A 20,817-nucleotide genomic window follows, 5' to 3' on the forward strand; every position below is an offset into this window, starting at 1 on the left:
GTCACCCCCCTCCTGCAGGTCCCTGGAGGAGTCTGTGGGAAAGCCTCTCTACCTAATATTTAGGTAAGGACCCAGCCGTCGGGGGCACTGCCGTGCCGTCATCCCTCTTCACCAGGCATACGCCTCTGTCCTGGGGTAATGGGTCTCCCTTTCCAGAAGGAAGGGGTTTGCAGGGGGCACAGACACGCCTCTCCAGAAGCTCCACAGGAGAGTCTGCCCCACGTCAAGTTCTGTCCTTCCCTCCCGTCTGTCACATCCAGGAACCTGTGCCAGATGCAGGAGGACAACAGCAGCTTCTCTCTGCTTCTGGACCTCCTGTCCGAGCTGTATCAGAAACAGCCCAAGATTGGCTATCACCTGCTGTACTACTTGAGGGCCAGGTGGGTAGGGGCCTCCCCGGGCACGCGGACTCCCCGCCGCAGCTGTCCTCACCAGGGCCTCCTGTGTGTTTGGGTGTTCTCTGATGACAGCTTTAAAGCACATCATTCCGTGGGTTTAAGTGTATTTGCAAAGTCGTACAAATTATTGCTACTGGTTACTTTAGAACATTTTCGTCACCCCCAAGACAAACGTGTGTCCCACTTAGCGGTTACCTTTCCGTTGTCCCTTTCGCTTCACCCCTGTTGATCACTGCTCTGCTCTTTGTCTTTATAGATTTACTTTTTCTGTGTATTTCTTATAAATGGAATCCTACAACGTGTGATTTTTCGTGACTGGCTTTTTTCACTTAGTGTAACGTTTTAGAGGGTTATCCCCTTCGTAGCACGGATTGGTACTTCATTTCTGTTTGTGACCAAATACTGTTCCTCTGCATAGACACACCACGGTCTGTCCATTCACCTGTCAGTGGACGTTGGTTTGTTTCTGCCTTTTTGTCTGTTGTGAATAGAGACGCTCTGAGCATTCACGGACACATTTTTACCTAGACATGTGTTTTCAGTTTCCCGGAGTACAAGAGTGGAACTGTGGGTCAAACGCCACCCCTAATTTTAAATTTGTGAGGAATTGCCTGACAGCAGCCGGGTTCCAGTGTTTCACGTGCACCCCAATACTTGTTATTATCTGGCTTTTTGATGACAGCTGTCCTGATGGGTGTGAAGTGATGTCTTGTTGTGGTTCTGATTTGCATTTTCCTGATGGTTGATGATGCTGAGCATCTTTTTGTGTGCTTGTTATTAGCCATTTGCATATTTTTTTTGGAGAAATGTCTCTTCAGATCCTCTCCCATTTTTTTTTTAATGTTTATTTTTGAGAGAGACAGAGAGAGAGAGCAAGCATGAGTGGGGGAGGGGCAGAGAGAGAGGAAGAGAGACAGAGGATCCTAAGCAGACTGTGTGTGGAGAGCAGAGAGCTCGATATGGGGCCTGAACTCACAAACTGAGCCTGAGCCAAGTAGGATGCTTAACTGAGTGAGCCACCCGGGTGTCCCTTCCTCTCCTATTTTTTTAATTGAGTTATTCATCTGTTTATTGTTGATTTTTTAAAGAGTTTTTGTTTTTTGGGGTTTTTTTTTGTTTTTGTTTTTTAATGCTGTGGATACGAGTCCCTTATGAAACATCTGGTTTGCAAATATGTTCTCATTCTGCAGGTTGTCTTTTCACTCCCTTGATGGCACCCGTTGAGACACAGAAGTTTTACGTGTTGTTGAGTCGTGTTTATTTTTTCTTCTGTCACTTGGGCTTGTGGTATCTTGCAGATTTATTCCTGTGTTTTCTTCCAAGACTGTGGTTTTCAGTTCTTATGTTCAGGCCTGTAACCTCTTCTCAATTGCTCGTATGTGATGTGAGGTGGGGGCCTGCCTGTGTTCCTGCCTTCATTGCTCGGCTTTCTGGCCTGATGTGAGCCCTGTCCCGTGTTCGAGGGTCACCAGTTGGCAGCTTCACTGTGTGTGGTCAGCGCCCTGTCGGGAGCACTGAGGAAGGCAGGAGAGGGCCACGAGACAGACTTGCCCAGAGCATCAGGGGCAGCAGAGGGGTTCCGGGGCGGGGTAGGGGGGGGCGACTGAGGGGACGGGCTGCTGGCTCAGGCCCAACTGGTCTTGCAGCAAAGCCGCTGCTGGGAAGATGAACCTGTATGAGTCCTTTGCCCAGGCCACCCAGCTGGGCGACCTGCACACCTGCCTGATGATGGACATGAAGGCCTGTCAGGAGGACGACGTGCGGCTGCTGTGCCACCTCACGCCCTCCATCTACACAGAGGTCAGTGTCTGCCGGGCTCCGGGCGCGGCTGCGCAGGGCAGGCTCACGACACCATGTGCCTCATTGCATACGACCCTGACCCTACTTCACCCACCCCTGCTGGCTCGATGGGCCCCCCTCTGTTAAAAGTTACAAAATGTCTCCTGTTCTGTGCCTTGTGGTGTGAGATGTGGTCTGGGCCTGTACACTTGGCTTCCCAGCTCTGGCCACACCCTCTGGACCCAGCACAGGTCCCCCAGCCGCAGCCACACTCACACACTACAGGCCCTCCTGCCATCTGATGGCTCACCCTCAGTTTCTCTCTAGTGGCTCCCAAAGACCACAGCCTTTGTGGTGGAGACTTGCGTTTCCTTGTTCACTCACTGTCTTCTCTAGGAACTGGGACATCGGAGGAGGTACCCTCTCTTCCTCCTCTGGGTGAAGTTCCCAGGCACAGGGACATCAGGAAACAGGGTGTGGGCACAACAGGAGGAACTGTGATCTCCCCAGAAGCTGCAGGGGCGGAAGAAGGGGGCATGACCAGCACGCGGCAGTTTCCTCCTCTGCTGCCTCTCAAGAAGGGAAGCCTCCTGCCCCTCGTACACCCCAAACACACTCCGCACCTTCCCTTCTGTGCCTGAGGGCTAGCATAGAGCGGGTTTGTGTTTATTGCCAGACAGGAACGTTTATTTTGTCACCGCTGCAGCTCGGCACTCACCGTCACGTCCAGTCCTTTCAGGTTCTGGTTTCATCTCTAGACGGTTCCCCATTCCTTTCCTGACACACACACACACAGACACAAAGAGAACAAATTTCAGTTCTTAAAGGGTTAGAGTCCTGGCTTCACAGCTGTTGGATCTTTGTTTAGGGACTCGTGTTACGACCCCACCATCCTGCTTAACCTTGCCATCCCCTGAGCATGCGGGAAGAGAGGGGGTGGATTATGAGGTACAAACCCACAGGGGCACCCTGGACTCTTGCCCCAGCTTCTGTCTTTTTCTGTCCAGTTTCCAGATGAGACCTTGCGGAGCGGCGAGCTGCTGAACATGATCGTGGCTGTTATTGACTCTGCGCAGGTGCACATGGAGCTCTCATCGTGGGAAGCCAGCTGACGGGAGCCAAGGCCTTGGCTTGCACCTGTGTGCACTTCAGGCCAGGGGGGCTAGCAGGGAAGGGGACCCCCTGGGAGGCAGGCTGGGCTCATTCTCTGTATTATCTGGACACTCCAGTTCCACAAGGAAAGTGAGAAGGTGGTGTTTTTTGTTTGTTTGTTGGTTTGTTTCTTCGCTCTCAGCTGGCCTTCCCCTTGGCGCAGGGTGAAAATAATCAGGCCGTTGGCCTTCCACTGTGCACAGACCCCGGGAGACTGCAGCTTTGCTAATGCGTTCTCATACTGAGCTCGGGTCCATTTCTGCCCCTCGTCGCCACTCACTTGCCCCATTCAGGAGAGAAGAGCCCTTCTTTCTTTGCCTTTCTCCTAGCTACACTCTGTCCCACAGTTCTGCCTCCCAGCCCTTCCCTCATCCCCAGGCACAGGCTGGGATGGGTCGGGGCCCAGGCCCAGACTCGAGCCAGGGAGACAAGTTGCCCTTCTCCCTCTGTTATCTGGGCGTGGAAACCACTTTAATGGTTTGTTTGTGTGTTTGGTTTTTAATATTTTGCCTCCAAACAGGCCTATTGCTCTTTACCAGCCCCTTTATCCTTCAGATACCCCAGCATCCATCATTTCATCCCCAGCCCTTTAAACTAGGTTTTCATTTCCCCTGGTTTTTCCCTGTGTGAGGCCTCCTGCTTCTCCCTCCATACTAGCTTCCTGGCCTCTTTTAGAACCAATGGGTTTTGCCTTCTTCCTCCCCGTCCTTAGCTCCAGGAGCTGGTCTGCCATGTGATGATGGGGAACCTGGTTATGTTTCGAAAGGACTCAGTCCTCAATATTCTCAGTAAGTGAGCAGACCCCTTCAGACACCGGGGGGAGAGAGGCGTGGCAGCCCTGGGTATTTCCTAGTAACAGCGGAGCTGACTCTGGGGCTGTGGATGGGGTGGACCACCACTGTGCCCTGCTGTGTGGTCTTGGGCAGGGTCTCTGGATCTGTTTCTTACTTAGGCTGTGGGAATACAGAAGCGATATGAAGTCTTTGAAAATAACACTTTGTGTGGAAAGGGAGAGTAACTGCATCGTCAGGGTCACTGTCCTCACCTGCGTACCAGCCCTGCTTGGGATGCTGGTAGTCTGTGGATTAGCCCCGTGTGTGTGTGTGCTAATGAGAGAGAGAACGCACCCCTTTCTCTGTCCCCTGCAGTCCAGAGCCTGGACTGGGAGACCTTTGAGCAGTACTGTGCCTGGCAGCTCTTCCTGGCCCACAACATCCCCCTGGAGACCATAATCCCCATCCTGCAGCACCTCAAATACAAAGGTGAGTAGGGTCTCGGGCAGGGAGAATTGGGGGAGGGACGGGGCAAGGCTGGGGCCCCACCGCTGCCCCTCCGGAAGGCGAAGTGCTGAAGGCCAGGCTCCCTGTCGGTCACCTCCGCTCTTCAGGGGTGTCCTGCAAGCCGGCCCATGCCATGCCAGGCAGGAGCCAGGGGCTCGGGAGCAGGGACGGGTTGTTCTACCCTGGAAGACCATCCTTGCTTCTTTGAGTGGCTGTGGATTGGGGGATGGGAGACGTGCTAGGATTCTCCCTGGAATTCTGCCGCCCTCTCAACAGCCTCTGCCCCCCACCCCCACCCCACAGAGCACCCAGAGGCCCTGTCTTGCCTGTTGCTTCAGCTCCGAAGAGAGAAGTGAGTTCTACTTGCGGGGACTCTAGCTCCCAGTCACAGTGTCCCAAAAGATAGCCCCCCTGCAAAGGGCTCCTGTCCTGCTCCTTCAGGAAGCCGGCCACACTTCTTCCTGTTGTGGACATCTGCTGTTCTGCCCTTCCCCCACAATGATTTACAACCAAGCAGCTCCCCTGGGATCCGGGCTTCCTCTCGACTTTGCACCCCTGCCCACCAGGAGCTGCCCTGGGAGGAGGGGGTGGGGTGGGGACCGGACATCCCTGTTTCCTGCTCCCCATCCCCCCCTCTCCTGAGGCCCCGTGGAGGAGGCCCCTCCACCCTCCAGTGCTGGCGCTTTCCCAGCAGCTGTGGGTCCGTTCCCTCCTATCTCTTGCCCACCTTCCACCTTCTCTGCTCTCTCCTGAGAGATTAGAGGTGGTACGGAATGTCCTTCAGGAAGTGGGCAGGTTGGGGGCTGTGGCTCGCCAGCCCCTCCCCAGCGCCTTCTCGGGCTGAATACCGTTCTGTCCTTTGGCTTCCCTGGCCCATTTCCTGACTGTTCTGGGCAAGGTGGTGGGGGGGACTCGGTGAGCCGCTTCCCCAGCACGTGCCAGCTACCACCACAGAAACCGCAGAGTCATGTCTGTGTCCTGGCTCGGCAAAGCATGGAACCAGCATTCCTGGGCCCAGCGAGAACAGGGAGAGGGCGTGAGAGCAGGAAGCTGCAGACTCGGATGGGGTTTGAGGGCTGAGGTTTGGGGAATAAGTAGGCAGGAGAGAGCAGGGGTCCCTGAGCACCCCCCACCCACCCCTCTCGCGCACCCAGGCCCAGCGAGGAGATGGTGAAGATGGTGCTGAGTCGGCCGTGCCACCCCGACGACCAGTTCACCACCAGCATCCTGCGGCACTGGTGCATGAAGCATGATGAGCTGCTGGCCGAGCACATCAAGTCCCTGCTCATCAAGAACAACAGCCTCCCACGCAAGAGGCAGAGGTAGGACCCGGGCCTGCTGTCCGCCTGGCTAGGGGTGACACCTGGTGGCCTGGAGCTGCATGGTCCAGGATGGCCCCTTCCCCGCTTGGCCCAACGCCCTGTGGCTGGCCCCTGTTCTGCTCCAGCCTGCCCCTTAGGGGCTGCCTCGGGGTGGCGGGGTGGAGAGGGTGTCCCACTCCCCTCGAGCTCAGACTCTGGCCGCGCCACTTCCTGCAGCCTGAGGAGCTCCAGCAGCAAGCTGGCCCAGCTGACCCTGGAGCAGATCCTGGAGCACTTAGACAACCTTCGTCTCAACCTGACCAACACCAAGCAGAACTGTATGCACCACAGACCCCCGAGCCTATCGTGCATGGCACTGCCCTGGCTCAGGCCGGCCCTCGAACGGGTGGGGGTGGGGGCCGGAGAGCCGAATGAGCTCCTGCCCCTCTCACTGCCCCTCCGTCCCCGCTCTCCCTCTTCCCTCCAGTTTTTAGCCAGACCCCGATTCTGCAGGCCCTGCAGCACGTGCAGGCAAGCTGTGATGAGGCCCACAAGATGAAGTAAGGCTCCTGGCACTTCTGGCCTCGGGAGGCGGTGGGAGGCCCGGGGGAGGAAGCCTGCTGGGGATGAAGATTCAGTGACCAGCAAGGGCAGCAGGTCCGGGCAGGGGGCAGGAAAAGAGGCTGGGAGGAGTGTGCTTGAGGGCGCCTTCTTCTTTCCCTCAGGTTCAGCGATCTCTTCTCCCTGGCTGAGGAATACGAGGACTCGTCCACCAAGCCACCCAAGAGCCGGAGGAAAGCAGCTCTGTCCAGCCCCCGCAGCCGCAAGAACGCCACCCAGCCGCCCAACGCCGAGGAAGAGTCCGGCTCCAGCAGTGCCTCCGTGAGCACCCCCGCCACCGTGCACGGCAGCCACAGTGGGAGCAGGTGCGGTTGGGGCCAGCAGCTGCCCAGGCTAACGACACCCCCACCCCTGAAATCTCTTTCAGGAGGAAGAAGACGCAAAACCGAAGCCCACCAAGCGGAAACGGAAAGGGTCCTCTGCAGTGGGGTCTGACAGTGACTGAGCCCTGTGTCTCCCATCCCAACCCTGGTCAGACTGCCCTCCTCCCCTTGGTGTTTCGGAGGTTAATAAGGGCTGGGGAGATGGTGGGGAGACGCTCTGTCCCCCAGCCCAAAGTTCACCTGGTGGGAAGGACGCGCTGCCGCCTCTGGCTCAGGCTTGAGAAGCCGCCGTGCAGCCCCAGCCCCTGCCCGCTTCCTCTCCAGGGGCCTCCGGCCCCATCACACTGCTGCTCCTACCCACTCACATCCCGCTGAAGCCAGAGGCTTCTGGAAACCTGGCCCGTGCGGCTCTTCCACCCCTGCCCCTCCCCAGCCTCCCAAAGAGAAGAGAAATGGCAGATGGGGCTGCTGGCCAGAGAGGCCAGGTATGGGAATGAAGAAAGGTGTGTGGGTGCCCCTTCCCACGCTACCCATCAGGCCCTGATTTGCCCTGAACACGCATTTCATAGTTGCCCTCTGTCCTCCTGCGTGCGGTGGGCATTTCGTCAGTGACATGGTCCGCCTGCCTGTTCTTAACATGGGGCAGGTGCCGCAAGAGTTCAGGCAGGGACCAGAGAGGGAGGCCGCGGCCCCACCGGCCTAGAAGCTTGTGTTGACCTGATGTTGGCACCCCAGGCTGGGCCAGAGCCCTGGGACTCCCTAGAGGGAGCCATGTCCACAGAACTGTCAAATGGTCCTATTTCCTTGGCTCTGTCTGTTTTGTTTTGTTTTGTTGGCAGAGATAATCGCGTTTTAAAAGTTTTTAAATGACAATAAAACAAGCCAGAACCTCATTTGTGCTGGAGTAGCTGCCCCCACTTACCCTGCGCACCTACAGGGAGTCCCTCTCCGTTGTGGCCCCTCAAGGTCCCCTCTTGCCTTCCTGCCCACCCCTTTGTCTGGAGCAAGAGGAGTTCTGGCTTCTACACCGCCCACCTGCCCATTCTCCCTGCTGACGTGGGCTGTGGGCCGGGCCCTGACCTGTCGGGGTACCATCTCCCTACCTGCTGAACTCTGCCCCTCCCTGCGCCTCTCTCCTCGGCATAAGTATTTGTCCAGTTGAGTAGGTCAATGTGGTCACCAAGTACCGGAGGACGGCTTGGGGGTGAGGGGTGCCCCAACTCGGATTCTGAAGGATCGAAGTGCGCCTAGTGACCGCACTCACATCCCAGAGAGAAAGGACCCTCTTTGTTCCACGGCCTGGCCACTTGCCCATCCGTGTGTCCCCGCAGAAGAGAGCCCCCTTGGCTGGCCGGGAGGCAGACTGAGGAGGGAGGAGTGACGTCTGGGTGGAGGACATGCCCCGCCTTCAAACTGGTCTGTTACGAATCCAGTCTCCCCTCCCTCAAAGCTAACTACTCCGGCCTCTCCACCCCCCCCCCCCATCCTTCCCGTTTCCTCCTCCCCAATTAAAACCTGGATGAAAAGCATTCACTGGCCCCAGTTACTGGCGCCCTTGCCCGAAGGGAGGGGCCTCCGCCGTCGCCCCTCCAGAGCGCGGGCCGTCCGGGCCCCCAGCCATCCCCTGGCGCCGCTGCTGGCGCCGGGGGAGGGCGCGGGTCAGGCCCGGAGGCCCGAGTTCCTCGGTGTGTCTGGGGAGACGCTGGGGTGGCCTCGGGCCGGGAAGCTCTGTGGGAGAAAACCCGGCCCCGGGAGGGTGTGGGTTCCCGGCCGTCGGGGAGCGAGCGCGGCGGTGGGGAGGGCGGGGAGCGCGGGGCCGCCCCCCACGCACCTCCTGGCCTCGGCTCCGCGCCCGTGGTGGGGGTGGGGGAGCGGGAGCGGGTGGGAAAGGGGCGTGTGCCTGCGCACGCGCGCTCCCGGGAAGGCGAGGTCTCCGCGCAAAAGCGAGCGGCCCCAGTTTTCGGGAGGGAGCGGCGGCGCCGAGCGGAGGACGAGGGCGCCATGGCCGGGCTCCTGCTGCTGCCGCCGCTGCTGCTGCTGCCGCCGCTGCTGCTGCTGCTGCGGACGCTGCACATCTGGCCGCGGCTGCGCTGGCTAGCGGCGGACTTGGCCTTCGCGGTGCGCGTCCTGCGCTGCAATCGGGCTCTCCGGGCGCGCGCCCTGGCCGCGGCCGCCGCCGACCCGAGGGGCCCCGAGGGGGGCTGCAGCCTGGCCTGGCGCCTCGCGCAGCTGGCCCGGCAGCGCCCCGCGCACGTCTTCCTCATTCACGGCGCGCGACGCTTTAGCTACGCGGAGGCCGAGCGTCAGAGCAACCGGGCTGCGCGCGCTTTCTTGCGCGCGCGGGGCTGGGACGCGGGGCCGGGCGGCGGCGCCGCGGCCCCTCTGACCCCCGGGGCCACCGTGGCGCTGCTGCTCCCCGCCTGCCCGGAGTTCCTGTGGCTCTGGTTCGGGCTGGCCAAGGCCGGCCTGCGCGCGGCCTTTGTGCCCGCCGCCCTGCGCCGGGGTCCCCTCCTGCACTGCCTCCGCAGCTGCGGCGCGCGCGCGCTGGTGCTGGCGCCAGGTGAGGCCGGGACTGCAGAAGGGGCCCAGCTGGCTCGCAGGGGCTTGGAAAGGGTGCTTGGGGATATGAGGCTTCGGCTTTGCGAAGCGACGGGGCTGCGTCTGCGGTTCCCAGAACGGTGACGGAAGATGCGCACCCTTCGCCCTCTCCCGGAGGAGTGAGGTGGTGGGGAGGGGCGAGGGCGGCGCAAGTGGGCTGCGGGGTGGGGAGGCATTCTGGGCCGCCGAGCTTTGCCTTCCCACCCCATCCAGAGCTCCTGGAGTCCCTGGAGCCTGACCTGCCGGCCCTGAGAGCCATGGGGCTCCATCTTTGGGCTGCAGGCCCCGAAACCCGTCTGGCCGGAATCAGCGATGTGCTGGCGGAGGCCTCAGCCGAAGCGGATGAGCCGGTGCCCGGGTACCTATCTGCCCCCCAGAGCGTAATGGACACGTGCCTGTACATCTTCACCTCCGGCACCACGGGTGAGCACGGGACACCAGACTCCCTTGCCAGAAACTAAGGCAGAGAAAGGCAAGACACTAGGAACAGGAACCGTGGCCTCAACTCCCAGGCCACTCCTCCCCCCCCCTCCCCGGGCCCATCCCAAGATCCCAACCACGACTGTATTCGCTTCTGCCGCGCTTCCTCATTTCTCCACCTCCCAGAACTTCCCGCCATTTCCAGGACAGCTTGGCATCAGCTTCAGCCTTGCGTCTTTACCCAGCAGGGGCTGAGGGAGGCGGGGCCTGGAGCTCAGACCCTTCCACCCATCTCCCCCATCACCCACAGGCCTCCCCAAGGCTGCACGGATCAGCCACCTGAAGATCTTGCAGTGCCAGGGTTTCTACCAGCTGTGCGGTGCCCACCAGGAGGATGTGATCTACCTTGCCCTCCCGCTCTACCACATGTCTGGCTCCCTACTGGGCATTGTGGGCTGCCTGGGCATTGGTCAGTCTCTCCCACTCCCACCTCGACCCTCCCCAAACTTCAGTCGTCCAGCAAACTTTTTTTTTCCTAGCAAACGTTTATTTAAGTACCTACTGTGGTACGCTCACCTGGGGACGCTTCCAGACGAGGGAGGAGGCAGAGGTCTCCTCTCCAAGAGCTCCTGCTGCAATGGAGAAGCATCACCCGCACAACCTAGACACTGAGGAACTAGGGAGGCCTCCAGACTCCACGTGGGGGAAGGGGGGTGAAGGGCCGAGCATGTCAGCTCAGGGAGAAGCAAACGGAGAAGAAGGTTGGGACTTGGGGGCCTAGGCATACAGGATGCACTGTTTGGGGACGGGAAGTAGGGAGAGGGCATTAACCTCTCTGGGGCACCGGAGGGAAAGCAGGAGGGCCACCTCGGGCTGCTGTTGACTGTCCCAGCAGGGCCTTCCCAGAAGGACACTGCAGTGAAGGCTGGTGTCCGGGAGGGAGGGGGTCAGGTCTCCCCCCACAGCCCTCAGTCTCACCTTCCTTCCTCCCTTCTCTCCCCACCTGTGGCAGGGGCCACAGTGGTGCTCAAGTCCAAGTTCTCAGCTGGCCAGTTCTGGGACGACTGCCAGCAGCACGGGGTGACGGTGTTCCAGTACATCGGGGAGCTGTGCCGATACCTTGTCAACCAGCCCCCGGTGCGTGGGCACATCCTGGGCAGAGCTGCCGCCACTGGGCAGGGAGATGGGCAGCTGGCAGGAGACATTGGGACGCCTGCCTGGGGGCTGGACGAGAACGGCAGGCAGGGTGGGGTGAGGGGCCTGGGATGCCGGGGCTTCCCTTTTGGGAGCTGGCGTCTTGCTGTTGAACCTTCTGCCCATCTCCCCTCGTCTCAGAGCCAGGCAGAACGGGGGCATAAGGTCCGACTGGTGGTGGGCAGCGGGCTGCGCCCGGACACCTGGGAGCGTTTTGTGCGGCGCTTCGGGCCGCTGCAGGTGCTGGAGACGTATGGCCTAACGGAGGGCAATGTTGCCACTTTCAACTACACGGGCCAGCCAGGTGCCGTGGGGCGTGCTTCCTGGCTTTACAAGGTAAGGGGTGGGGGAGGAGCTGGAGACCCCATGGAAGGTGGGGGCTGGCAGGGAGAGGCTCGTGCAACTGAAATGACCCAGTGCCGGGGTCTCCCTTCCCCCAGCATGTCTTCCCCTTCTCTTTGATTCGCTATGATGTCACCACAGGGGAGCCGGTTCGGGACACCCAGGGGCACTGTGTGGCCACATCTCCAGGTTGGTGCTCAGCTTGGGCGGGTGCAGCCGGCAGAGGGTTGAAATTGGAGAGTGGGGTGAGGGGCCAGGAAGCTCTGGGCGAGGTGGACAGCTCCCCCTGACCCCAGCGGCTCTGCAGGTGAGCCTGGGCTGCTGGTGGCCCCAGTGAGCCAACAGTCCCCCTTCCTCGGCTATGCTGGGGGACCAGAGCTGGACCGCGGGAAGCTGCTGAAGGACGTCTTCCGGCCTGGAGATGTTTTCTTCAACACTGGGGACCTGCTGGTCTGCGATGACCAAGGCTTTCTTCGCTTCCATGATCGTACTGGAGACACCTTCAGGTATCTGTCCAGGACACCCTGATTCCTATCCTGGACATTTGACCTCTGTGACCCAAACCCCCTTAAACCTAACTAACTCCCATCCAAACCCAGCCACTCATCCGAGCTCTCCTCTCAGACCTTGTTCCCTGTGACCGTCTGGCGTCCTGACCGCGTCCTCCCCACACCCCCACAAGGCCCCGAATCTCTGCCCTCTTGCAGGTGGAAAGGGGAGAACGTGGCCACGACCGAGGTGGCGGAGGCCTTGGAGTCCCTGGATTTTGTTCAGGAGGTGAACGTCTACGGAGTTACCGTGCCAGGTGCCAAGACACGGGAGGTGGAGGGCAGCCGGCCTGCCACCCTGGACTGGTATTGGGCACAGGGAACATGCGGCCTGAGAGCGGCTCACCACAACAGCTGGCCTTTCCCCCGACACCACCAGGGCACGAAGGTAGGGCTGGGATGGCGGCCCTGGTTCTGCGTCCCCCCCACTCTCTGGACCTTGAGCAGCTCTACAGCCACGTTTCTGAGAACCTGCCGCCTTACGCCTGGCCTCGATTCCTAAGGCTCCAGGTAATCGAGTCCTCCTGCTCCCACCTCTCAGCCCCTGCACCCGCGGCGGCCAGCGGCTTCCAAACCCCGCGCGGGGGTCCTTGTGCAGCTCCGTCCCTGGCGGGAAGGAACAGCTCCTTCCTGGATGTGCACTCTGTCCGCCATTCATGCCCCCCTCCGGGCTTGGCTCCTTCTCTGTGACCCCCTATCCCAAACCCTGACCTCATGCCTCCTTTCCCGGGACCTGCCCCTTGACGGAATTCAGGCAAAGGACCCCTTCCTTCCTTCAACCCCTTTTGACACCCCTTCCAGGAGTCTCTGGCCACCACAGAAACCTTCAAGCAGCAGAAGGTTCGGATGACAAAGGAGGGTTTTAACCCGAGCGCACTGTCTGACCCCCTCTACGTTCTGGACCGGGCTGGGGGTGCCTACCTGCCCCTCACACCTGCCCGGTACAGTGCCCTCCTGGCTGGGGACCTTCGCATCTGAGAGCCCTCGCCGCCAAGGTGTCTGAGGGAGCGGCTTTGTGGGGTGGGGGTGTGGCAGGTGCGCCAGGGATCCCCCGGGGTCTTTTTTATACCAGATTTGTAATCATTATTTTGTAATAAATGGGGCCAGGGCCAATCTCTGATCTGTGGCGTCCGTCTTCCCTGTCGGTGGAACCGCTTTTCGCTCCGACGTTTTCCCCTGGCACAGAGCCACGTACGTCTCTGCCCTGACTTCACACAGGCCCGAGCTCCATGTCTGGACCTGGGCCTTTTCCTCTCAGGTGACCCCATGTGATCCTTGTCCTCTGGGAGTCCCTGGCGGATGATGTCTACCTGTGCGGTGTGTCCCCTCCCAGCTTCACTCCCTGGGGGCCGTGGCGCAGCAGAGGTGGGCAGAGATAGAAACGCTGCCCCCCGCGTCTCCACAGACACGGGTGCCGCTGGGCTGAAGAGAGCCAACCAGGGAAAACAGGTTTGATTTTGCGAACGATGCCCTAGACACTTCTCTTAGTGAGGGGAAAGGGTGGGGCCACTCGGCCCCCTAGTCCGGATGATTCTAACTTTATTAAATCCTAATCGAACGCTCCCAGAAGAAACAGCCCAGGTTGGGGCCCCCTGGGTTCTGAGGAGCCTTGGAAGCCTTTCCTTGGAGCAGGGCTCAGAGCGCTCGTGCGCCTGTGGCAGCAAGAGCAATTGGGGAAACGAAAGGAGAGAGGCCCCCAAATGAAGCATCAGAAAAGCTCATCATCTAAAAGCTTGTGATGATGGAACTCTCACTTCTCCTAGAACTAAAGTCCCACCCGTCAGGGCCCTGGCTGGCTCGCTCAGTCGGTGGAGCGTACAACTCTTGATCTTGGGGCTGTGAGTTCAAGCCCCACACTGTGTGTAGAGTTTACTTTATTTATTTATTTTTTTAATTTTTTTGTTTATTTTTGAAAGGGGGGGCAGATAGAGAGGGAGACACAGAATCCAAAGCAGGCTCCAGGCTCCGAGCTGTGAGCACAGAGCCCGACGCGGGGCTTGAATCCATGAACTGGGACTTCATGACCTGAGCCGAAGTTGGACGCTTAACCGACTGAGCCACTCAGGCGCCCCTGTAGAGTTTACTTTAAAAAAAATAAATAAAAAATAAACAAGGCCCCCTGTTTTGAGCTGTGGTCCTCGATGTTTCTGCTACTTTCCCTTGGATTATCTTTCCTGTTCCAACTCCTCTCCCCAACATGAGAGGTCAGGGGATGGGCCTCACCAACAACCTCAGCTAATTCCTGTTCCAAAGTATACACCTGGCCCCCACCCTCCACCAGCAAACCCAGTTCAGCATCACCAACAGACTGAGGTGCACACTCAGGTGTAGGTGACTTCTCAAACTGACCAATAGATGAGGGATTTAGCTCATTCAGCTCACCTGTAATTCAACCCAGAAAGAGTGCAAGTTGGGGGGGGGGGGGAGGGAGTCGGCAGGTGTTTCTTGGCTGACAGGGGCCATGTCCTGCAGCTGCTCCCTTTAAGACCCTTAACCCAGCCCGTTTCCAGGACGATGAGCTGAGCAGCTGTCTCCTCCACCATGAACCCCACACATTTCCCGCCCCCCACGATCCGTTTCACTTGGCCTAAATCTGCATTGTCCAATATGGTGGCCACTAGCCACAGGTGTCTACTGAGTGCTTGAATGCCCCGAGTCTGAGATGTGCCGTAGGTGTAAAATACACACCAGGTTTCAAAGACTTAGCACTAAAAAAACCGCATTTTTATTTTATTTTATATTACTTATACGTTGAAATAGTATTTTTTTGATGTATTGGGTTAAAGGAACTATATAAAAATCCACTTGTTTTACTTTTGTAAATGTGGCTACTAGCAAATTTTAAATTACGTATGAGCCACGCATTGCCAACGAACAGTAGCTGGCTGGCCTAAGTCCTGTCCCCACGCCTCACTCTGCAATCCCACAAATACCAAGTGTAACATGTCAGTGGGATCTGGGAGGTGCATGCCCTTGAGCCAAGGCACTTTAGCAAAGACAGCAGGAGGAGGGAGTTCTGTTCCCAGGCTCAGAGCAGGTGAACGGGGCTAGTCTTCGTCTTCAAGCCGCAGCCTCAGTACAAAGGTGATCACTGATAGCAGAAATTGACAGCTGCAAAAAGCCACGCTTTAGATCCAAAAGAGTTAAGTTTCCCACTTAGCACAATTAAAAATAAATCTCAAAAGAATTTGGTTTTCCTTTAAAAAAAAAAAACCATTAAAGTAAAATGGTTTTAACTTGCGCTGTGCGCCCAGGCGCTCGGGGTTCCGGCCGCGCGGCCCCACGAAGGCAGGCCCAGCACTGGCCAGGCGGCGGCAAACCGTGGTCCCTGGGGTTGTACAACCAGCGGGCTCAGCGTGGATTTTGCATTTATGTGATTGAAGAGATTAAATATTTCATGACGTGTGAAGACTACGTGGGATCCCGGGGTCCACGGAGACGAGGCGAGCCGTCGTGACAGACCGCGAGGCCCGCACGGCTTAAGATACCTACTCCTTGGGCCCTGGCACCTGCGTCCGCCGCGGGGCCCACCTGGCAGGAGGCCCACCAAGCGGCGCTGGCTTCGGGGCACCGCTCCCGCGAACGTCGGCGCCGAGCTCCCGGCCCACGGACGCCTCCCACCACCCCGTGGCCGGAAGCTCCGCTGACGCGGCCATTTCCGGACGCCGGCCCGCAGGTTCCCCGGGAGCCTCCGGCCTCGCGGCGCATGCGCGAACGGAGCTTGCCCGGCACGTGGGAGGAAGCTTCTGAGTGGGCGGGGCGAGTCGCTCGGCGCCTTTAGACGCTGAGAGGCGCCTGCGCACCAGGGGCTGCCTGTTCTCCCGGCGAAGCTGAAAGTGTGCCTGCAGTTTGTATTTTCGGCCTCTAGGGGGCAGAAGCGGGGAGAAATTTGTTTTAGATCTAAATTGTCTTTATTATCTGCCGCATTAAAAAAAAATTTTGGCTTTAATTCCAGTTAACATACAGTGAGTGTAATATTAGTTTCAGGTGTACAAAACAGTGATTCACCACTTGCGGGCATCAGTCGGTGCTCAAGACAGGCACTCCTTCCTCCCCCTCACCTGTTTCCCCCATCCCCCTACTCCTCTCCCCTCTGGTAACCAGCAGTTAACTCTATGAGGGAAAAATTTTAGTTAAGTTCATTAAGACATAAAAAGTTTAGTTATGATATACCATTAAATTCACCTTTTTCAAGTGTAAAGTTCAGGGGGGGTTACTCTATTCATAAATTTGAGCAGCCATAGCTGATAATTTAGATAATTAAGAAAATTTTCATCACCCCCAAAAGAAATCCCATTAGCAATCTCTCTCCATTCCCCTCACCCCAGTCCCTGGCAGCCACTAAACTGCTTTCTGTGTCTCTGGATTGGCCTCTTCTGGACACTCACAATAATGCACTCACACAGTATGCGGCCTTTTGCATGTGGCTTCTTTCACTTAGCATCAAGTTTTCAAGCTTCATCCACGCTGTAACATGTATTGATACTTTATTGCTTTGTTAAAAAATGTTTATTTTTGAGAGAGAGAGAGAGAGAGAGAGAGAGAGCTGGAGCGGGGAGGGGCAGAGAGAGGCAGAGGATCCGAAGGGGGCTCCGGGCTGACAGCAGTGAGCCCGACACGGGGCTCGAACCCAAGAACCGTGGAACGATGACCTGAGCCAAAGACAGACTCTTAACCACCTGAGCCACGCAGGCGTCCCTCATGGCTACTTTTGAAATAATTTAATAATTTATTGTGGTAAAACTCATATAACATACAATGAACTGTTTTGAAGTAAACAATTCAGTGGCATTGAGTACAGTCACAGGGTTGTGCACCACTATCCCTGCTTCCAAAACACTTCCATCATTCCAAAGTGAAAGCCTTCATCTATTCAGCGGTTTCTATTACTACCTGCCCCTCAACCGTCTACAACCACCAATCTGCATTCTGTCCCTATAGATTTATCTAGTCTGGATATTTCATTGAAATGGAATCATACAATATTTGACCTTTTGTGTACGGTGACTTTGATAGCATAAGGTTTTTGTGGTTCATGGCCATTGTGGTAGGTATTAGTACTTAATCCTTTTTTATGGCCAATTAACATTCAATTGGATGTATAATAGGTGATGCGTATTAAGAAGGGCACTTGCGATGAGCACCAGGTGTTGTATGTGTGATGAATCACTAAATCCTACACCTGGGTGGGGGGCACCTGACTGGCTCATTCAATAAAGCATGCTACTCTTGTTCTTGGCATTGTGAGCTTGAGCCCCGCGTTAGGGGCAGAGATCACAGATAGACAGATTGATAGACTGAAAAAAATTCTACAACTTGAAACTAATATTACAGTGTACAGTTAACTGAAATTTAAATAAAAACTTGGAAAGAAAAAAAAACCTCCCAGTTTAAAAAGGAGCACCTGGGTGGCTCAGTTAAGTGACTGACTCTTGATTTCAGCTCAGGTTATGATCTGTTGGTTCATGAGATCGAGCCCCGAGTCAGGGTCTATGCTCACTGACAGCGTGGAACCTACTTGGGATTCTCTCTCTCTCTCTCTCTCTCTGCCCCCACCCCGACCCCCACTCACACTCATGCTCTCTCGCTCTGTCTCTCAAAATAAATAAACTTAAAACACACACACACACACACACACACACACACACAAATTTGTGTATCCATTCATCAGTTGATGGAATTTAGACAGCTTCCACTTTTAAGCTTTTCGAATAATACTACTATAAGCATTTGTGTACAAGTTTTTGAGCGCACTTATATTTTCAATTCTTTTGTGTGTATTTTGAATGGTATTTCTGGGTCTCATAGAAACTCTATGTTTAACTTTGTGAGGAACCCCCAAACTTTTCCACAGTAGCTGCACCATTTTACGTTCCCACCAGCAATGTACGAGCGTTCCAATTTTTCTGCATTCTCAATAACACTTATTACTTGTCTTTTGACTGTAACAATCCTAATAAGTGTGATGTGGTATCTTATGGTTTTGGTTGCACATTCCTGATGGTCAATGTCGTCGAGCATCTTTTCACACACGTACGATTTGTATATTTTCTTTCAAGAAATGCCTCTTCAAAATCTTTCCTTATTTTATAATTGAGCTATTTCTCTTTTTATTGTTAAGTTGTGATTTGTTTTGCTACATGTTTTGGACTCAAGTTCCCTGTCAGATATATAGTTTGCAAATATTTTCTCTCATTCTGTGGATTGTTTTTTCACTTCCTTGATACTGTCCTTTAAAACACAAAGGTTTTAAACTTTGATGAAGTACAATTTATCTATTTTTTTGTACGGAAATAATATTGCAAGAGTTCATTTTTCCTTAAGGACAAATAAAGTTATGTTACGTTTCATGTGGTAGTGTACTTGTTCACAGTAGCTTTGGTGTTACTCTTTAGAACTATTTTATGGCGTATTGTATAATAACACACACGCTAGGAGTCCCTGCTTCCAGAGCAAGAGGGGAAACATGTGAGTATAAAATAAGTGAAGAAAAAGTCTTGTAACATTACTGAAAGAGCCTAGAAGCAATGGACAATCTGACAGCTATGAGATCTGGTGCCCAGCTCTCTGTAGAAAAGGTTGATTCCAGGCTGGAGCAGGAAATACCCAGAACAGGCTTTGGGGCATCTTGTTCTGGAAAGCAAAGATGTCGGAGCATGGATAACCGCAAAAGAACACAGAGCTCCCACTGCCTAAAACAGGGCAATCTGAATGTCACAGAGATGCACGAACGCACTCGAAACCTTGAATATACAAAATATTCAGAGTGACAGGCAACTGGGTGCGAGGATAAAGGGAGAGAAACACACTGGATACAACTCCTTACTCTGAAAATTGGCAACTAACTAGGCATTTGTCCCTGTGTGAATTCCATTTCCTGCGTAAATCTTCCCTGTGTGAATTGTATCACAGGGTTACCAATTGTCATAGTTGGTGAGGGAAAGGTCTTCTTTCAAAGAATTTCCAGTTAATAAATGAGAAAGGGGGGCACCAGGGTGGCTCAGTGGATTGAGCATCGCACTCTTGAATTCAGCTCAGGTCATGACACCAGGGTCTTGGGATAGAACCCCTCCCTGCCCTTCCTCCTCCTCCTCCTTCTTCTTCCTCCTTCCTCTTCTTCCTCCTTCTCCTCCTCTTCCTCCTTCCTCTTCCTCCTTCCTCCTCCTTCCTCCTTCCTCCTCCTTCCTCTTCCTCCTCCTTCCTCTTCCTCTTTCCTCCTCCTCCTCCTTCCTCCTCCTCCTCTTCCATAAGCAAAGAGTCTGTTTAAGAACCTATCTCTCCCTCCCTGCCCCTCCCCCACTCATGCACACACTCTCTCCCACTCTCTCTCTAAAATAAAAATAAATCAATGAGGAAGGAATGATAGAACTGGAAAATCACCACTTTGCAACTCTCAGCAAAGTAACAGGGCTGTTGCTGGGAATTTACAATGGGGGGATTAGGTTGTTACCTTGTTACCTTCTGAAGCCCCTCGTCACTGATAGAATCACTAGACGTGGGACCACCAGGCATGCAAACCTCCGGAAGAGCTGCAGCATGTCACATACAGCACCGCTTGTTCACTTTTCTTCCCTAAAAGTGGAGACTGAATCTAACTGAGCTTCCAGAGTCAACATTTGTAGAAGAATATAGTCAATGACACCGAAGAAATCAAACTGAGCCAGACTATGGCTAATTCTATTGGAAAACAAACAACTCCGTGATATACAGCAGGGGGTTTGGGGACATGGTGTGCTTTCGATTAGATCCTTACAGACTTAATAACTGGGGCGCCTGACTGGCTCCGTTGGTAGAGCATGGGACTCTTGATCTCAGGGTTGTGAGTTCAGTTCCACATTGGGGTAGAGTTTACTTAAAATAAAGTAAGATAAAATAAAATAAAATAAAACAAAATAAAACAAAACAAAATAAAATAAAAAGAAATTATTACCTTTATTAGATATGACAGTAGGGTGCCTGCATGACTCAGTCTGTTAAGCATCTGACTTCGGCTCAGGTCATGATCTCACGGTTCGTGAGTTCAAGCCCCGCGTCGGGCTCTGTGCTGACAGCCTGAAGCCTGGAGCCTGCTTCAGGTTCTGTGTCTCCTTCTCTCTCTGCCCCTCCCCTACTCATGCTCTCTCTCTCTCTCTCTCTCTCTCTCAAAAAATAGATAAACATTAAAAAATTTTTCTTAAAATTTGAAAATGCTTCAGCAAAGCAAAAAGGCAGAGGTGAGGTGTGCTGAGCAGGGGGACAGAGCCTGCGAAGCCCCAGTAAGTGGTGAGGCCCAGGGCGATGGGAGCCCCCCGGGGAGCCACGGGAATGGCCAGGACCGGGACCTGCAGACCCTCGGAAGGAATGCCCAGCGTTGGGACATCACCCCGAGGGCACCGGGAGCCCGGCACCTTCCGGGGCCTGTAGGAAGGAGGCATGGCTGGGGCAGCGGCCCCGAGGCCCTGAGAAGGGAGGCGGTCCGGCCGGAGGAAGTTCTGGGCTTGGGTTTTCAAGGCTGCCGGGCTCAGCTTCCGCGTTCCCCTGAACAAATGTGGACGGAGAGCTGGCCCTGTGCTCCGGGCTGTGGGCAAGGTCCCCGGCCTCATGGAACTCTCCCTCGGTGGCGAAGACACAAAAGCAAACCAGGCAGATGTGAAATGAAAGGCCATGCGTGACAATGTCAGAACACAACAGGCAGAAATCCTGTAGAGTCTTCCGGGCTGCTGTAACAAATTCCCACAAAGGTCGTGGTGTGAACATCACAACTGATTGTGTAGGACGGACGTCACACACAGGTCTCCTGGGCCAAACTCAAGGTGCTGACAGGACTGCGTCCCTTCAGGAGGCTCCAGAGGAGGATCTATCCCTGGTCTTTTCCGGTTTCT

General features: G+C 55.6%; 2 protein-coding genes across 2 annotated transcripts in view; both read left to right on the forward strand.

Annotated features, from left to right (window-relative positions):
• Window positions 1-7,747, forward strand: part of INTS3 (integrator complex subunit 3) — a 38,789-nt gene extending 31,042 nt beyond the window's left edge. The window contains exons 19-30 of the mRNA XM_027048652.2: window positions 19-63; window positions 261-380; window positions 2,045-2,198; window positions 3,185-3,253; window positions 4,042-4,117; window positions 4,478-4,591; window positions 4,913-4,961; window positions 5,764-5,931; window positions 6,148-6,248; window positions 6,398-6,470; window positions 6,636-6,792; window positions 6,899-7,747. Coding sequence (XP_026904453.1) covers window positions 19-63; window positions 261-380; window positions 2,045-2,198; window positions 3,185-3,253; window positions 4,042-4,117; window positions 4,478-4,591; window positions 4,913-4,961; window positions 5,764-5,931; window positions 6,148-6,248; window positions 6,398-6,470; window positions 6,636-6,792; window positions 6,899-6,976 — 1,204 coding nt within the window. The 3' untranslated portion in view covers window positions 6,977-7,747. The remainder of the gene's footprint in view (window positions 1-18; window positions 64-260; window positions 381-2,044; window positions 2,199-3,184; window positions 3,254-4,041; window positions 4,118-4,477; window positions 4,592-4,912; window positions 4,962-5,763; window positions 5,932-6,147; window positions 6,249-6,397; window positions 6,471-6,635; window positions 6,793-6,898) is intronic.
• A 988-nt stretch (window positions 7,748-8,735) lies between these two features.
• On the forward strand, window positions 8,736-13,076 carry SLC27A3 (solute carrier family 27 member 3). Its single transcript, XM_027048655.2, has 10 exons — window positions 8,736-9,414; window positions 9,666-9,875; window positions 10,183-10,341; window positions 10,885-11,009; window positions 11,208-11,402; window positions 11,507-11,597; window positions 11,716-11,914; window positions 12,116-12,213; window positions 12,336-12,466; window positions 12,758-13,076. The coding sequence occupies exons 1-10, from the start codon at window positions 8,856-8,858 to the stop codon at window positions 12,932-12,934; spliced, it is 1,944 nt and encodes a 647-aa protein (XP_026904456.1). The 5' UTR covers window positions 8,736-8,855; the 3' UTR covers window positions 12,935-13,076.
• The last annotated feature ends 7,741 nt before the right edge of the window (window positions 13,077-20,817 follow it).

This window comes from Acinonyx jubatus, chromosome E4 (genome assembly GCF_027475565.1).
Source record: "Acinonyx jubatus isolate Ajub_Pintada_27869175 chromosome E4, VMU_Ajub_asm_v1.0, whole genome shotgun sequence".
NCBI classification, from domain to species: Eukaryota; Metazoa; Chordata; class Mammalia; order Carnivora; family Felidae; genus Acinonyx; species Acinonyx jubatus.